Below are 17,957 nucleotides of genomic sequence, written 5' to 3' on the forward strand. Positions count from 1 at the left end.
CAGAAGGCATCTCCCACCTTGTTTGTTAGGACTCGTCTCCAAGGATGCCAAGTGAGCTTCCTCAGGTGGTGTCTCTGACAGGTCCAGTGAGTCCAGCAAAACATCTATGTCTTGGCCATGGTAGGAAAAACAAAAATGGCAGCCGAGAGGTCATTAACAAGTTATTAATTATATGAGCAGCTGTGTAAGTTACTATTCTTACAGTTGGAAAAGCTTGAAACAGACTAGTTGTTGTTGTTGTTGTTTAGTCATGTCCGACTCTTCGTGACCCCCTGGACCAGAGCACGCCAGGCACTCCTGTCTTCCTTTTTTTTTTTTAAAGAAATATTTATTAAAATTTTGCATAATAAAACAAGTATTCAACATAAACATTTAAACACAATAAAAGGCATAACAGAAAAAACAAACAGAAAAAACATAAAAATCTAGTTTTTTACTAACCATCTTCATAACCCTCTTTCCTGACTTCCTCACATCTCCCTTTTCTGCGTTCCCCTTTACACAATCAAATTCAGCAATTCCTTACCCTCTTTCCAATCTTATTTAGTATTATACATTTCAACCTATTATGTCTTCGGTTTTCCTTTCCTTTTAAATCCATTTATCACCTGTTCTTTATAACTTAATCCCTTATATCATTTATTTAGCTTCGACATAATTTTACTCTGGTCATACCCTTTTTTCTTAAAGCTTTTTTGCATATTTCTTTTTACTATGTCACTGATGCCATATTATCTTTATATCCAACATCATTTTAACATTCAAACATTTTACAATGTTTTTGGAGATATTCTTTGAACTTCTTCCAGTCCTCTTCCACCGACTCTTCTCCCAGGTCTTCCACTGCCTCCCGCAGTTTGGTCAAACTCATGCTGGTAGCTTCGAGAACACTGTCCAACCATCTCGTCCTCCGTCGTCCCCTTCTCCTTGTGCCCTCCATCTTTCCCAACATCAGGGTCTTTTCCAGGGAGTCTTTTCTTCTCCTGAGGTGGCCAAAGTATTGGAGCCTCAGCTTCACAATCTGTCCTTCCAGTGAGCATTCAGGGCTGATTTCCTTCAGAATGGAGAGGTTTGATCTTCTTGCAGTCCATGGGACTCTCAAGAGTCTCCTCCAGCACCATAATTCAAAAGCACCAATTCTTCGGCGATCAGCCTTCTTTAAGGTCCAGCTCTCACTTCCATACATCACTACTGGGAAAACCACAGCTTTAACTATACGGACCTTGATCGGCAAGATGATGTCTCTGCTTTTTTCCATCACCACAAAAAGCAGAGACTAGTTGTATAGGCTTCCTAAGGCAGCTGTAGGTTGATGTACAATATCAACTTAGGGCAAATTATTATGAGTTGACTGACACATTGGTTGACCACCATGCACAATAAAAAAAATGAGAATTTGTAACCACATTAATTATTCTGAATATCAGCCTGCCAAGCAGCCTTTACAGAGCCTGAATGGAGAACTTATGGACTTTCAGATGCCATTGGACTACATAATCTCTGGCCACTGGTCATGCTTGCTGAGGCTGTTGGGAATTGGAGTCCAGTGGCAGCTGAAGAACCACAGGTAACATATTGCTGTTTTACAGACACACACTAAACATAATGAACCTACTAGGCACATCCCAATGTACAGATGTACAGAAGCGTTTCTCAGCAGAACTGCCTCAAAACTTGAATGGATTTTCTTCGGATGGCTATGTGCTCTGAAATTGCTGTTGTTTAGTCGTTTAGTTGTGTCCGACTCTTCGTGACCCCATGAACCAGAGCACGCCAGGCACTCCGGTCTTCCACTGCCTCCCGCAGTTTGGTCAAACTCATGCTGGTAGCTTCGAGAACACTGTCCAACCATCTCATCCTCTGTCGTCCCCTTCTCCTTGTGCCCTCAAGCTTTCCCAGCATCAGGGTTTTTTATGTGCTCTGAAATAGATGGATATATAAAAGCTAACCTGCCCTTAGCATCTGTGATGAGCTGCTAATTCGAGCAACAGGGAATCTAGAGTCATCTCCAAGCATATGCAAACATTACAATCTTCTCACTGCAAAACGTGCATTGCAAACACAAGCTGCTGGAAGGACCAACTGTGACAATCAGCCCATTTCATTTTCAAATTACATCCTTTGGTCCATTAATTAATCCTAAACTCTGGGAGCTAAGGATATACAGGTGAAACACGGAAAATTAGAATATCGTGGAAAAGTTCATTTATTTCAGTAATTCAACTTAAAAGGTGAAACTAATATATGAGATAGACTCATGACATGCAAAGCGAGATATGTCAAGCCTTTATTTGTTGTGATGATCATGGCGTACAGCTGATGAAAACCCCAAATTAACAATCTCAGAAAATTAGAATATTAAATGAAATCAGCAAAACAAGGACTGCAAATAGAGCAATATTGGACCTCTGAGAAGTAGAAGCATGCATATGTACTCAGTGCTTGGTTTGAGCCCTTGGTTTGGTCTGTGGCACTGCTGAGGTGTTATGGAAGACCAGGATGCTTCAATAGCAGCCTTCAGCTCTTCTGCATTGCTCGGTCTCATGTCTCTCATCTTTGTCTTGGCAATGCCCCATAGATTCTCTATGGGGTTCAGGTCAGGCGAGTTTGCTGGCCAATCAAGCACAGTAATCCCATGGGCATTGAACCAGGTTTTGGTACTTTTGGGGCAGGTGCCGAAGTCCTGCTGGAAAATGAAGTCAACATCCCCATAAAGATCGTCTGCGGAAGGAAGCAATGAAGTGCTTCAAAATCTCCTGGTAGACGGCTGCGTTGACCCTGGACTTAATGAAGCACAGTGGACCAACATCAGCTGATGACATGGCTCCCCCAATCTTTTCTGATGAGAGCAGCTTTTGCATCTCATTTGGAAACCAAGGACCCAGAGTCTGGAGGAAGAATGGGGAGGCACACAATGCCAGATGCTTGAAGTCCAGTGTGAAGTTTCCACCATCTGTGTTGATTTGGGGAGCAATGTCATCAGCTGACACTACAGTAAAATGGAACTTGCATACCTACAATAAGATGTGCAACTGCTGCAGGGATTTTTTTTAAAAAAAGAAGGTAACAAGTTTGCAGTTGCAGTTCAAAGCATTGAACAATATATTTGTCAATGTAACTTCCATGCTGCATGCACTGGGGTTACTTCTAAAGGATAGAATGGTTGTTCACACTGGAAGAATGAAATTGGGGGACATATCCTGCCAGTTCAGGGTGGAGGAATGAAAACTCCAGTGGCACAAGGGATCAGCACATCTGGCTGTTAACTAGAAGATTGGTGTTGGTGGTTCGAGTCCACCCAGGGGCGGCTGTGGGCAGGATCCCTTCCAACTCTCATGTTTGATGATTTTACATTCTCTCTCACACACAGAGAGGGATGGAAAATCAATTATTTTAAACCAATCTAAAGTTTCACCCCAATTTTTCTGTGCAAGTGCTGCAGGGATGTGGATGCAGCTGCTTCAAAGAATGTCCACACATCAGTTAGGGTTTTTTAATAATAATAATAATAATAATAATAATTTGGTGCTAGGTTGAAAGTTGTGGACATGTGTCCTATAAGGAAGAAAATTTGGAGGGCTACTGAGTACAGAATGTTTGAAGAAAACTAAGCTTTTGTGTCTCTGCATTCTCATTTTTAAGAACAAAGTACACTCACGTTTCTCACGCAGTTTTACAACAGGATTATAAATCCAGGTCCATGTCTGAACCTAAGCTGCTTCGGAGACCTTTGTCCCCAAAGGGGAAGACTGAACGGGCTGGACCAAGCAGAAAAGGCCAGAAAGGTAATATGGCCCAATGGGTAACCTGGGATTGGGCATACCATTGATTAACCATGGTCTATTCAATGGTTTGATGGACGCGGGTGGCGCTGTGGGTTAAACCACAGAGCCTAGGACTTGCCAATCAGAAGGTCAGCAGTTCAAATCCCTGTGACGGGGTGAGCTCCTGTTGCTCAGTCCCTGCTCCTGCCAACCTAGCAGTTCAAAAGCACGTCAAAGTGCAAGTAGATAAATAGGTACCACTCCGGTGGGAAGGTAAACGGCGTTTCCGTGCGCTGCTCTGGTTCGCCAGTAGTGGCTTAGTCATGCTGGCCACATGACCCGGAAGCTGTACGCTGGCTCCCTCGGCCAATAAAGCGAGATGAGCGCCGCAACCCCAGAGTCGGCCACGACTGAACCTAATGGTCAGGGGTCCCTTTACCTTTTATTCAATGGTTTACAACTTGAAACTTGGGCAGCGCTCTTCTAGACATCTATGCCAAGAATGAGTCCACTGTGATCAGTGGGGCTCATTCCTTAGTATGGAGGGGTGTCTGAGAAGAGAGTTCTCCCACCACTATTGTACCTTCTCTCCAAAAACACTCAAGGAACGCACAAAGCACATACCGCTCAACTGTCCCGATTTAAGTGGGATATCCCGGAATTACAGAAGCCATCCCTGGAATGACTGGAATGTCCCATTTTTGGGTTCAGCACTCTGGTGCAAGTTAGCCAGAGCACTGAACCCAAAAGTGCTCATTTTCTGGTCTTGCACCACAGCACTGGACAAAAATAAAAATGTTTGTTTTCTGGTCTCATGCTCTGGTCCAAGCCTGCCAGCTCCTGTGACAGCTTGGGACCGAAAAAATTTGGATCAGCCAGATGTTGGAGGATATAAAAGCAGGACTGAAGAGCGTGGCTTGAGCCCCAACAGAGGCCTAGACGGTTGCATTTGGGCCCTGAGCCTGATATTCCCTATCTATGCTTTAACCCAGCACTCTTAACAAACTGCAATTTCCCAGAGAGTGCCATTTTCTGGTTTGCCTCAGGCAGCAAAATGTCTTGGGCCAGCCCTACTTTTCACTTCTTCAAAAGGCGTTGCAAATTACTGTCTTTTTTTAATATGGAAGCAAAATTCCCTCTCCACACCCAAGGCTGAGTTAATTCTATTTAGGAAACATTAGTTTGCACTTTAAATAGCTTGACTTTTCTTTTCGTGTACAACTGTCCTATTTCATTGCAGGTGCTCATGAGGAAGATACAAAATTCAAAGGAAAACATGGCACTGATTATGGCCAGCTTCATTTGCCTGAGAAGAACCAAGCAATTTGTTTGAGTTTTCCGGACTTTGGTTCTGAAATCCAAGTTCCAGCAAATATTGAGAGAACTTTTATTATTCCTTCACACCCTAGTGGTCCTCCTAGCTTCCCATTGCAAAAACGACGTGTACCCTTAAGGATGCAAATGCCATTTTTAGGAGATTACCGGCTGCTTTTACGAAGAGATTTTATATTGAAAGGTCTGGCTATAGTTGCCACTCTTCATGTAAAATGCTTGGACGTTGAAACTACAAGGCCAATTATTTCCCGCCTTAACTATGAAGTACTCACGAATGAGCTGTTTGCTAGGGAAAGAAGAGGCCCAAGGGAACTCCATACTATACTTCTCACAAATGCAGATCTGCCTTTTCCTGAACCACCAAGAAAATCTGAGAGACAAATGGAATTAGGTACAGTACTGTATGCTACAGTTTTATGAATTCTGGCTTGTTTTACACACTCACATTTCTGCATATTCTTTCTCTGCTGTTTTCAATTAATGCCATCCCCAGAGGTCTGTTTCTGTTCTCCAATGCATAGCTGAAAATTTGAGTGGCAACACTGAATTTTACTCTAAGAGAATGTCAGAATTGATATTTTTTTAAAAAAGTGAAAAGGAAAACTCTGCACATTTTCACGCTTACATTGGATTTGATCAGGACTTTCAGGGTCTTCAAATCTCCCACTTAGTCTTTATATATATATATATATATATATATATTCCTGTTTAAATCTTTCCCACACACAATTCAGACTGCATTTTAGCACAAAACTCTGCTGTTTTTCAGCATGGTAACGAACGATACAAGCTTGTTGTAGTAATGAAAACTCTAATCAATTAGGTGTGTAAGAGATCTCCTACTTGGAGATTTCTTACAGTGCAGCCTAAGGAGTCTGGAAAGTACTGTAAATCCCATTAGGTTCAAAATGGGACTTTCTGAAATGGTAAAAGCGAACATTTTTAAGTACGTAATCATAGGTTGTCTGTTTAATTGTAAATCAACATTTTTAGCGACTATAGCATGCACTTTCGTAAAAGAATAGTGTAACGTGCCAGGGGGAAAACTTGATTTTAGGATCAGTGATGTAAATCAGTTGTGAAAAGGAAGCAGAGATAGTTTCACACCTCTGTAAATCCGTGGAAGAAACTCCACCAGCAATAAACCAGGCCAAGTCGGAGGTCATGCCTCTCCTCAAAATGTGCAGAGATAAAGCAGAAATGGCGCTGAAAGCAGAGAGGGACGCAGGTGGCGCTGTGGGTTAAAGCCTCAGCGCCTAGGGCTTGCCGATCGAAAGGTCGGCGGTTCGAATCCCTGCGGCGGGGTGCGCTCCCGCTGCTCGGTCCCAGCGCCTGCCAACCTAGCAGTTCGAAAGCACCTCCGGGTGCAAGTAGATAAATAGGGACCGCTTACCAGCGGGAAGGTAAACGGCGTTTCCGTGTGCGGCTCTGGCTCTGGCCAGAGCAGCGATGTCACGCTGGCCACGTGACCCGGAAGTGTCTCCGGACAGCGCTGGCCCCTGGCCTCTTAAGTGAGATGGGCGCACAACCCCAGAGTCTGTCAAGACTGGCCCGTACGGGCAGGGGTACCTTTACCTTTACCTTTAAAGCAGAAATGCTGAGCCGAAGGCATGCCAGGACTTTTAGCGGCACAGTGGAATTTCCCCACCTTCTCCTATCCCCATGGGATCCATAAATCTGCTTGATGGGGAATCGGAAAGAGGAAAACTGAGAGCAGCTAGAGAGCAAAAAGGAGAAGATGAATTGTCAGAACTATTTCCGTCCTGCTTGGAAAATGAGCTGTTGAAGGGGGTAGAGATAAGAGGGTGCTGCCCTTTTAAGGCAGCATCAAAACAAAGAGTGGGGGGCCCTCACACTTATAGCAAATAGGAAAGGAACAAAAAAATTAGAGACATTGGAATCAGAGTCTGCAAGGGCGGGGAGACATCGTAGCAAGTCTGTATCAAGAGTTTGGTGGAACAGAAGGGTGTAAGGAAAGTAGGGGTGGGAATCAGGATGAAGGGGGGGGGGTTATTGTTTTGCTGGTTTGATTTACTTATTTACTTCTTTTTATCCTGTATTTTAGGGACGCGGGTGGCGCTGTGGGTAAAACCTCAGTGCCTAGGACTTGCTGATCGTAAGGTCGGCGGTTCGAATCCCCGCGACGGGGTGAGCTCCCGTCGTTCGGTCCCAGCTCCTGCCAACCTAGCAGTTCGAAAGCACCCCTAAGTGCAAGTAGATAAATAGGGACCGCTTTATAGCGGGAAGGTAAACGGCGTTTCCGTGTGCGGCGCTGGTGCTGGCTCGCCAGATGCAGCTTCGTCACGCTGGCCACGTGACCCGGAAGTGTCTTCGGACAGCGCCGGCTCCCGGCCTCTTGAGCAAGATGAGCGCGCAACCCTAGAGTCGGTCACGACTGGCCCTGATGGGCAGGGGTACCTTTACCTTTACCTTTATCCTGTATTTTATTCTGTGAACCACCCTGCGCTCTTATGATTATAGGCAGTATATAAATCTAATTAATAATAATACCAATAATAATAGATAAGCTCTGATGAGAAGGGTGTCTGAGCTCTTGTAGCAACTGTTCCACTGAAGTAAAATTATTAGTGCTCTGAGGATTCTCTGCGAACAGTCAATATAATATTAGGCTGGATCTACACAGATATAAAAAATGCTTTGAAAATGCTTTTTTAAAAAACTGCACGCTCACCAGTGCCATCTAGTGTCACATTTGTATAATGCACTTAAAATGTTATAGCTGAGTCCTCAATCTTCTTTCCTGATGATTTAAATTAACCTGCCCTGTAGCAGAATATAGAAGGATACATACATTCAGTTTGGTACACAAAGAGCAGGATTTCAGACCTTCCAAGTTTCCCTATTTTCCAGGGACAGTCCTGGATTTACAGAAGATGTCCCAGTTTCTGATTTGATCCCCAAATGTCCTGCTTTTCCATAAGATGTCTGTTATAGGAATTCTAAGGTCTTATATGTATAAAATAAATGTACATAAATGTACGGGACGCGGGTGGTGCTGTGGGTTAAACCACAGAGCCTAGGACTTGCCGATCAGAGAGTCAGCGGTTCGAATCCCCGCAACAGAGTGAGCTCTCGTTGCTCGGTCCCTGCTCCTGCCAACCTAGCAGTTTGAAAGCACGTCAAAGTGCAAGTAGATAAATAGGTAGATAAGCGGCTTAGTCATGCTGGCCACCAGCTCCCTCGGCCTGTAAAGTAAGATGAGCACCGCAACCCCAGAGCCGGCCACAACTGGACCTAACCTTTACCTAAAGGTAAAGGTAAAGGTACCCCTGCCCGTACGGGCCAGTCTTGACAGACTCTGGGGTTGTGCGCCCATCTCACTTAAGAGGCCAGGGGCCAGCGCTGTCCGGAGACACTTCCGGGTCACGTGGCCAGCGTGACATCGCTGCTCTGGCGAGCCAGAGCCGCACACGGAAACGCCGTTTACCTTTCCGCTGGTAAGCGGTCCCTATTTATCTATTTGCACCCGGAGGTGCTTTCGAACTGCTAGGTTGGCAGGCACTGGGACCGAGCAGCGGGAGCGCACCCCGCCGCAGGGATTCGAACCGCCGACCTTTCAATCGGCAAGTCCTAGGCACTGAGGCTTTAACCCACAGCGCCACCTGTGTCCAACCTTTACCTAGGATGTCCCTATTTTCATTGGAGGAATGTTGGAGGATATGGGATTCAGCTTAGGAACTCCCATTAGCAGAAACCTTGGACAAGGGCTTCCACTTGTGCCATAATAGAGTTTGCCCCCCACCCAAGATTCCTAAAGATAGAAGAAGAAGAGTTTGGATTTGATATCCCGCCTTTCACTCCCTTTAAGGAGTCTCAAAGCGGCTAACATTCTCCTTTCCCTTCCTCCCCCACAACAAACACTCTGTGAGGTGAGTGGGGCTGAGAGACTTCAGAGAAGTGCGACTGGCCCAAGGTCACCCAGCAGCTGCATGTGGAGGAGCGGAGACGCGAACCCGGTTCCCCAGATTACGAGACTACTGCTCTTAACCACTACACCACACTGGCTCAGAACACAGAACATTTGTAATAGTGAAAAACTGAAGTCCACCCCCCCCCAAGTGTTTTAAAAGCCTAAGCAACAACCAACACACACATCCCAAGAGACATTGTTGTTTTGCAAGGGAAGATCTGAAGATATTTATCTCCATATAAACGGAATCCACTCTAACTTTACTCACGATGTTTTTCAGAAAGGTTACTGGAGGAGAGACTGGAGGAGAGACTGGGAGAAAGACTGGAGGAAAGACTGGAAGAAAGACTGTCTCTCCCTGCAGAGGAAAAAGAATTGCTCATTGAGGAGGTAAAACAGAAAAAAAAGAAAAGAGTGACTTATGCAGGTAGAAACCATTTTTATATACTCGTGTGTATGTGTGTGTGTCCTTTAAAAAGAACCGTTACTGTTATTCATCTCAAAAGCCTTGATGCAGCACACACACAAATATAAAATAAGGTAATAAACAAGCTTTACTGGAAACAGTTGATGATAGAAGTGATCAGTGCATAGCTGTCAACTTTCAGATTTGAAAATAAGGGATCAGCAGCCTCGAAAATAAGGGATAAGCAGCCTCACCTGTCCTGGGGACAGTCTACGGGATATCTAACAATCTGGGATAGCAGCGGGAAGCAGCGGGAAACGGCGCTAGAATAAGGGAATTTCCAGCAAAAAAGGGAAGGTTGACAGCTATGGATCAGTGAGCTGTCTTAATCAAATTTTAAACATCATGACAATTCATTAGTTCAGAATCTACAAGCATTTTACTAAAGGTTGCAGCTGCTGCTGCAAACAAGACAGAATTATATGCCATCTAGCAAATAAGCTACTTTCAAATATATGCTGTGTGTCCTTGCATTCTTATGTAATGTGAGATGCAAATCTTTAATTTGGGGGTGAATGTTCTAGGCAATCCAATTAGTAGGGAAGTAAACTTTCCATCACAAGACCTCTGTAAAGACACAGTGCTTTTTTCTACTAAGTCCAGGCATCCACAACCATACTCGTCGGCTTACGTTCTGCATATTTATTTCATTAAACATAGCATACACAATTGTATTAATGAAATAAATCATGAGCTTTATGTTGCTAAAGCAGTAAAATAATGAGGTTTGGTAAGAAAGTAAGTTTCCCATATATTCCAGGTTCTTTCCAAATTTCCACATGTTTTTGCCCTGAGGGAAAACCCAGGATGAGAACAATGGCTTCAAAATGCCCAGAATTTGTGCATCTCTAATTCAGTGTCTCACATGATTAGGAAATCATTGGCCACTTTCCCCTTGCCTGGTGCTGCTGTGCCCCACTTGTTGGAGTGGAAGATCTGCTAGAAATCCTGCAGGGAGCATCATATGCAGAGCAGGCTCCCTGCTTCAGATCCTTCACCACAATAGACTGACAGCGGCAGAACCAAGCATTGAGGACATGATGGAGTATGTGCACAAGTCTAATTGGAATGAGACCGAACCCCAAAACATGCCTGTTTAGTCAATGCTGTAAAAAGGTAAAGGTAAAGGACCCCTGACAGTTAAGGGACGCGGGTGGCGCTATGGGTTAAACCACAGAGCCTAGGACTTGCCGATCAGAAGGTCAGCGGTTCGGATCCCTGTGACGGGGTGAGCTCCCGTTGCTCGGTCCCAGTTCCTGCCAACCTAGCAGTAGATAAATAGGTACCACTCTAGTGGGAAGGTAAACTGCGTTTCCGTGCACTGCTCTGGTTCACCAGAAGCAGCTTAGTCATGCTGACCACATGACCTGGAAGCTGTACGCCGCCTCCCTTCGCCAATAAAGCGAGGTGAGCGCCGCAACCCCAGAGTCGGTCACGACTGGACCTAATGGTCCCTTTACCTTTAAACAGTTAAGTCCAGTCGAAGACTACTCTGGAGTTGTGGTGCTCATCTCGCTTTACAGGCCAAGGGAACTGGTGTTTGCCCGCAGGCAGTTTTTTCGGGTCATGGGGCCAGCATGACTAAGCTGCTTCTGGCGCAACAGAGCACTGAAACCAGAGCAGCGCACAGAAACACTGTTTACCTTCCCGCCAGAGCAGTACCTATTTATCTACTTGCACTTTTTGGCGTGCTTTCAAACTGCTAGGTTGGCAGCAACAGGGGGCGAACAATGGGAGCTCACCCCATCGTGGGGATTCGAACCGCTGACCTTCTGATCGGCAAGCCCAAGAGGCTCAGTGGTTTAGACCACAGCGCCACCCACATCCCTAGTCAATGCTGTACATCTACATCTCATGAATGGGGTGTTAGCACATACATTGCTTTGCAGCTGATTAGTACCAAATGCCACACTTTTGATAGCATAAACAGAAGATGGTCAGCCCAGTCAGCTAGTCGCAAGGCACAACTTTGGCCGACCCAGGTATTGCTAAACTATGTGCTGGATTACTAAGAGATCAGTCTGTTATCAGGGGTGGGTTAAGGAAAAAACAGCTTGAAGAAGTGGCAAAAACCATTATGAGAGGAGAAGAGTTGGGTTCAGCTAAGTCCTATTCAGAGTAGACCTGTTGAAATGAATGGACGGAGGTTAGACATGTCCATTAACTTCAGTGAATCTGCTCTCAGCAGGGCTAGTGTTGAATATCACCCAAAATGATTTAATCTGTGCTATATATAGGGCTGTAACATGCTATGACTGAAAGCTGGAGGAGCAAATGACAGCATTTGTTATTTCTTATGCTGTCTAATGCCTGTTACATTGTTCACAATTTATATTTTAATTGTTGTCCTTGTTGGTACCTTAAAGCAGCAGCAGCAATATGTTGTTAGGGTGTAATTCCAGTCACCCTGGACAATTGGCCGTGTTGCCTGATGCTGATGGGATGTGTACTCCTACCAGAACAGCTGCTTTAAAGAGGTGCTACTGTCCTTCTTGTGGGACGCGGGTGGCGCTGTGGGTTAAACAACAGAGCCTAGGACTTGCCGATCATAAGGTCGGCAGTTCGAATCCCCGTGACGGGGTGAGCTCCCGTTGCTCGGTCCCTGCTCCTGCCAACCTAGCAGTTCGAAAGCACGTCAAAGTGCAAGTAGATAAATAGGTACCGCGCCGGCGGGAAGGTAAACAGCGTTTCCGTGCGCTGCTCTGGTTCGCCAGAAGCGGCTTAGTCATGCTGGCCACATGACCCGGAAGCTGTATGCCGGCTCCCTCGGCCAATAAAGCGAGATGAGCGCCGCAACCCCAGAGTTGTTCATGACTGGACCTAATGGTCAGGGGACCCTTTACCTTTTTACTGTCCTTCGCACTTAACAACCTGCACAATGTTTATTGCATTCTCTTTTTTTCAATTGAATTTGTATACCAAATTCCAATCTTGATTCGCTGAATATCAGATATTTAAATACTCCAACTATAATGAAGATTGAGAAGCTAGAGCAGGGGTCACCAATCTAAGGCCCATGGGCCGGAAGCGGCCCATTGAGGTCATTTGACCGGCCCACAAGTTGTCCCCGAACCGAGCTGCCTGCTCACACACTGCACTAAACTGGCGCAGTGCAACGTGGCAACTCACTTCCACGGCGCCAGAAACTGCGTCTACACACGCACAGACGCTGAAAATCGCGTCAGTGCAGATGCCGAAAATCACAGGTGGTGTGCAATCCGGCCCACAAAGGGATCTCCGTAGGTCCAATCCAGCCCAGGCAAGATAAACCTTGCTGACCCCTGAGCTAGAGGGTTATGGGAAGATCCTTCCCTGTCAATATGTTCAAAGAAGGTAAACGAATCTGCATCAGAATTCTGAGATTTAGCCTTTCCTTAGACCACACTCTGGTCAAGTGTTTTGACAAAGCGGTGTTTCAGACATTGCTGAACCACCAAATGCATCCCTATCGTGTTTTATGACTTCCTTGATATTGTATGTGAGGTGGAACTGGTCTGTGACCGAAATAATAAATTCATTCATTGCTGAACCATGTTTTACCCATTAAAGTGTAAGGAGACTTTCAGTAACGGGCAATAACTAATCTGGCAGCCACTAGTAACATTAAGGCTATGTTTTTGCACATGACTGAGGGGTTGACATCGTTATCTAAAGAGAGAAGAGCCAAAGAGGAGCCAGAAACATGTTTTGTCCAATGATATTTGATATTAAACACCCAGGACCAAAATTTGTTAACCATTTTGCATTCCCACCACATATGCAGGAGCGAGATTTATTCCAGACATAGAACCTGAGCTAGATTATGAACCCGAGCTGGATTATGATGACTCACTTATCTCCGGTATGGGAAGCGAGCCGAAATTAAATCTAGAAGAGGAAGAGACTGAATCGATGTCAGCAGCTTACATGGCAGTACTCTCTTGCCTAATGCATAGAAGAACTGGGCTTAGTCTTAAGGTAATTTCCCTAAAAGTGTGGCTGTGTTGCATTTGACAGTCTATTCTCTGAGGCACTTACTGGGGCCTCCAATGGGATTTCCATTTTATCACCATAACAGTCCAAGAGAAGTTAAGCCAAAGGTCACCTTGGGAGCTCTATGGTACACTGAGGATTTGAGTCTAAGTCTTCCCAGTCAACCACAAACCACCATAGTTCTCTTATAGGCTACACAGAGCTACAGAGTGATTTGCTAGACTTCTTTACCCGGTTCTTTATAGAAAGACTGAGAGTAAAAGTGCTGTTCACACAGAACTCCCAAGTCTGTAGAGCAGGGGTGGGGACCTGGCGCCATCCAGATGTTGCCGAACTCCAGGTCCCATCAGTCCTGCCAAAAAGATCAGTGCTCAGGGCAGAAGGGAGCTGTAGTCCAACAACATCTGGAGGGCTAAGCGGTCCTCATCCCTATCATAGAGACTGTGTGAAGTAGTGTGTGCAAGACTACGGGTGCCTGTCTTATCTCTGAAACCACTTCAGACTAACGTTTTACGTTCAGTAACAGGGTTGGCCCTATATGTGTAGTCAAATGTGCATGATCACATCGTCAGTTTGAACATGGTTTCCACAGATCAGGAAGGTCTAATCCCTGGTAGATAGTACATCCATAGGCTGCATTCCAGCATATCTTTTAAAGCATTGTTGCTGTTGTTTAGTCGTTTAGTCGTGTCCGACTCTTCGTGACCCCCTGGACCAGAGCACGCCAGGCACTCCTGTCTTCCACTGCCTCCCGCAGTTTGGTTAAACTCATGCTGGTAGCTTCGAGAACACTATCCAACCATCTCGTCCTCTGTCATCCCCTTCTCCTTGTGCCCTCAATCTTTCCCAACATCAGGGTCTTTTCCAGGGAGTCTTCTCTTCTCATGAGGTGGCCAAAGTATTGGAGTCTCAGCTTCACAATCTGTCCTTCCAGTGAGCACTCAGGACTGATTTCCTTAAGAATGGAGAGGTTTGATCTTCTTGCAGTCCATGGGACTCTCAAGAGTCTCCTCCAGCACCATAATTCAAAAGCATCAATTCTTCGGCAATCAGCCTTCTTTATGGTCCAGCTCTCACTTCCATACATCAGTACTGGGAAAACCATAGATTTTAAAGCATAGGTGTATATTATTTCGAATTGAATATGCTGCAGATACCTCCAAAACTGTTCCATCCAATGTATGCTGCGGTTTCCAGGGATGGAAATAGACATGTATTAGCCTGTTCCCTGTTGCTGCTGTAAACTTCTGTAAGAAAGCAGTTATTTCTTACTGCAGATTATTTATAGAAAATATAAATCTCATGTGGCCCCCCCCCTTTCTATGTTTTCTCCATAGGCATTTTTTCTGTTTCAACTTCCAGACCTCTCACCTTTGGCCGGCTTTTTGCTGTACCTTAACCTCTCATTTAACTACTTGTACTTCTTTCCTACTGAGGTAAGTGCAGTGGCGTAGCGTGGGTTGTCAGCACCTGGGGCAAGGCAAGTAATTTGCGCCCCCTAACCCGTGGATTTGCGCCCCCTAACCCTAACCCCCAGATGTTGTGCCCGGTGCGGCCGGGCCCCCCCCTGCACCCCCCACGCTACGCCACTGGGTAAGTGTGACTGTGGGACATAACAAACAAACAAACAAACAAAATCCTGCCTTGTTTTTATGCAAATAGACATGGCTCCATGCATTACGTGGTGGTTTGACGGGAGATGGCAGCTATCTGAGAGGGTTCTAATCCCACCTTGGCTCATTTTCTGGCGGCAGCAGCAGCAACAACAGGAGAGAAGCTATGCACCTGCAATTTTATCAACATGCCCCAGCATACTGAGCGTTCACAAAGAACCATAGTTTATTTGTGACATGCAACCCAAGGTTACTTATCTTTCCTCCTAACCTGTCCGTTCCCCTATCACTCTCAAAGTCTCTCAGTACCCTTGCCCTCCACTTAGAAGATCAACCACCCAGCCTTGGCTTTGTCTCCAGTTTTCTTCATTTTATTGCATTTGCCCATTCAATTTTCTTTTTGATCCCACAGGTATTTTATCTTAAACACTTAGAAGTGCTAAAGCTCCGAAACAACCCCATCAAATTCATCCCAGAAGATATCTGCCGAATGAAGAATCTTAAATTATTGGTTATGTCCTTCAATTTGCTGACTACTCTTCCAGCTGGGTACAGTAGTAGTGCTTTTAATATCACAAAAAGCACAAAAATCACCTGAAAAATACAGCGGTGTGATTCATAAACACCAGCACACTTAGGGCACTCTGTGACATCACAGAGATTACTCCAGAAATTTCTAAAACTCTATGCTCCTTAACCCCTTCACATACTGACTCGCATTTGACTGCAAATCTCCCACACTAAAGTCCACTTCTTCACATGTAACCACGTGCATCAGTCTATTTGCACCTAAAGTAGACTATCGTCCACAAAAGCTTTCACCATAACAAAATTATTTGAGATGCCACCAGTCTCTTTGCTTTTATTTACCGCTCCCCCACTTAAAAAAAACAACAACCGCCCATTTCTAGGAACTATAATCTTTATCACATTTTTTATGTGCAAAACAAACCGTCTTTACAATAGTGACAAATTGGAGGACAAAGAAAGTAGTCTCTTGGTTTCGTGAGGCTTTCTGTGGCAATTTTAGGCCTCCTGAATTACTCAGCATGTATTAGCAGCTGAATAGGTGAGTGATGTGCTGAATTTCATATGCCTTTGATATGGTGTGTATTTGCTTTCTTTCTATAGGCTATTTTCATTGCCCAATCTGCAGGGCCTCGATGTTTCCTACAATGAACTTGAATGCATCCCTAATGAAATTGGAAAACTCAGGTATATATTTCAGTCTCCAACTGATTTCTACTGTTTTAGTGTCAACTGTCTGGGGTTTCCTGATCAGATTTTCAAAGCACAAACTCTTGTACCAGCTCTTATTGCAGTGGGACACATTCCATTCTGGGCAAAGCTCTAGGGGCCACATTCCTGTGGTGAGCAGAGCCAGAATCAAAAGTGGGTAGAGCAACAAATGTGACTTTTACCTTCGTACAGTAGGCTAGTTTTACCCTCACTCACATTGTCAGGGACTGGTTGGACTCAGAGGAATCAGCTGAGGATGCCAACTGCTTGGTAAAGTCGATGAGACATATGTAAGTGACCTGTGGGATGTCTTTTGGTCTGTGATCCTTTAGAAACCTAACATATCTGAACGTAGAAGGGAATCTACTGTACGTCTTGCCTTGCGGGCTGCTGAAACTCAAGCTGAGCTGCCTTAAGGTGGAAAACAACTTCTTGCACGTCTACTTCTGGGATGAAATCTGCCGCCTTGAGCCACAACGACTCACTGACATGGCCGCCTTTTGTTTTGCCAAACACAACCTTTGGAGAGTGTATCGCAAGATCCCAAGGGACATTCACGAGATATTGCTCAAGTAAGGAAGGCGGGGACCTCCATCACAACCACAGGCTTTAAGGGAAACTTTAGATGCAATAGCAGTCAGTCCCCAACCCCTGCAATAACTATGTGACCAAAAAGGTTTCCTTATGGATTCCCACAGCCCTGTGCTGGAATAGCACCCACTGGTCCAAAAAGGTTGGCATCCCCTTTATAAAGTGGGGGTAAGGTACATGCAATGTCTTGAACAGGTGCGCCAACTCCATGGGGATGAGGCCTCTACAGCCCCCCACAATGTCTGCCGGGACGGGACTCAGTCCCCCAAATCTTGAGGGGGCAGAGGAGACCTGGCAGAATGTCACCCTGGGCAGTGCAGTCAGAAGACTCTACATGGACCAGTGGAGCTTAGTGGGCAACCCTGATCAGCCTCTCCCAAAGCCACAGTCATCATGCATGCCACATGCAACATGCGTGACAACACGTGCATGCACATCGCACGTCTGGCGTCTTCCCCCTCAATGCCAGGCGCGACTCAGTGTTTCTGAATGTTCAAGACCACAGGCACCATCTAAATGCTACTTATTAATAAAAGTAGAATATTTCTAATGGGTTTCAAGCGCAAGCTCTGCTCTATAGGTAGACAACATGGTGCCTGCCAGATGTTTTGGACTACAATTCCCATCATCCTTGGTACCTTGCCATGCTGGCTAGAGGAGCTAGGGTTGTAGCCCCACATTGGCCAGTCCTACTGTACATTCTTTTCTCAGTAGGTTAAGTGTAAGGAACGCCTAACATTTTTCTCTCTCTCTCCACATTTTAGCTTTAAAGCCTGCGATTGCTGCACGGGACCCTTGTATGGAAAAGGCCTTCAGTTCCCTCGCATTTTTAGGAATGTCTATGGGCTTAGGCTTCCTTATCTTTTTAGTGCCTGCTCGCCAACCTGCTATTCGAATTATGTTGCTGAAGCTGTGGCAGCTGCTGAAGCTGCTGCAGTTACAGATGCTGCAGCTTCAGCGTAATAGATGTCAATATTTTAACTGACTGAAGCTGAACTGGCATTCTGTCGAATAAAGTGCCAAGCACTGAACTGTACACAGGTCTG

General features: G+C 45.3%; 1 protein-coding gene across 5 annotated transcripts; it reads left to right on the forward strand.

Moving 5' to 3' along the window:
* Positions 1–22: 22 nt before the first annotated feature.
* LRRC63 (leucine rich repeat containing 63) lies at positions 23–17,947 on the forward strand. Of its 5 annotated transcripts, none has more exons than XM_079969883.1 (10): positions 23–120; positions 3,672–3,785; positions 5,005–5,490; positions 9,311–9,457; positions 13,260–13,453; positions 14,806–14,904; positions 15,494–15,630; positions 16,213–16,296; positions 16,653–16,892; positions 17,676–17,947. In XM_079969883.1, the coding sequence occupies exons 1-10, from the start codon at positions 45–47 to the stop codon at positions 17,872–17,874; spliced, it is 1,776 nt and encodes a 591-aa protein (XP_079826009.1). In that variant the 5' UTR covers positions 23–44; the 3' UTR covers positions 17,875–17,947. The 5 variants fall into 5 exon arrangements, with proteins under 5 accessions (XP_079826009.1, XP_079826013.1, XP_079826011.1 ...); XM_079969885.1 differs by having other exon boundaries at positions 42–184; positions 3,533–3,785; XM_079969884.1 differs by having other exon boundaries at positions 42–184.
* Positions 17,948–17,957: the final 10 nt, after the last annotated feature.

The sequence above is a fragment of the Podarcis cretensis genome (assembly GCF_951804945.1).
Source record: "Podarcis cretensis genome assembly, chromosome: 3".
Lineage (NCBI taxonomy): Eukaryota > Metazoa > Chordata > Lepidosauria > Squamata > Lacertidae > Podarcis > Podarcis cretensis.

Coding starts and splice junctions, on each gene's coding strand:
- LRRC63 (XM_079969883.1), top strand. CDS start 45: ATGCCAAGTGAGCTTCCTCAGGTGGTGTCTCTGACAGGTCCAGTGAGT. Junction 121..3,671: donor ACATCTATGTCTTGGCCATG/GTAGGAAAAACA, acceptor TTTCTCACGCAG/TTTTACAACAGGATTATAAA. Junction 3,786..5,004: donor AAGCAGAAAAGGCCAGAAAG/GTAATATGGCCC, acceptor ATTTCATTGCAG/GTGCTCATGAGGAAGATACA.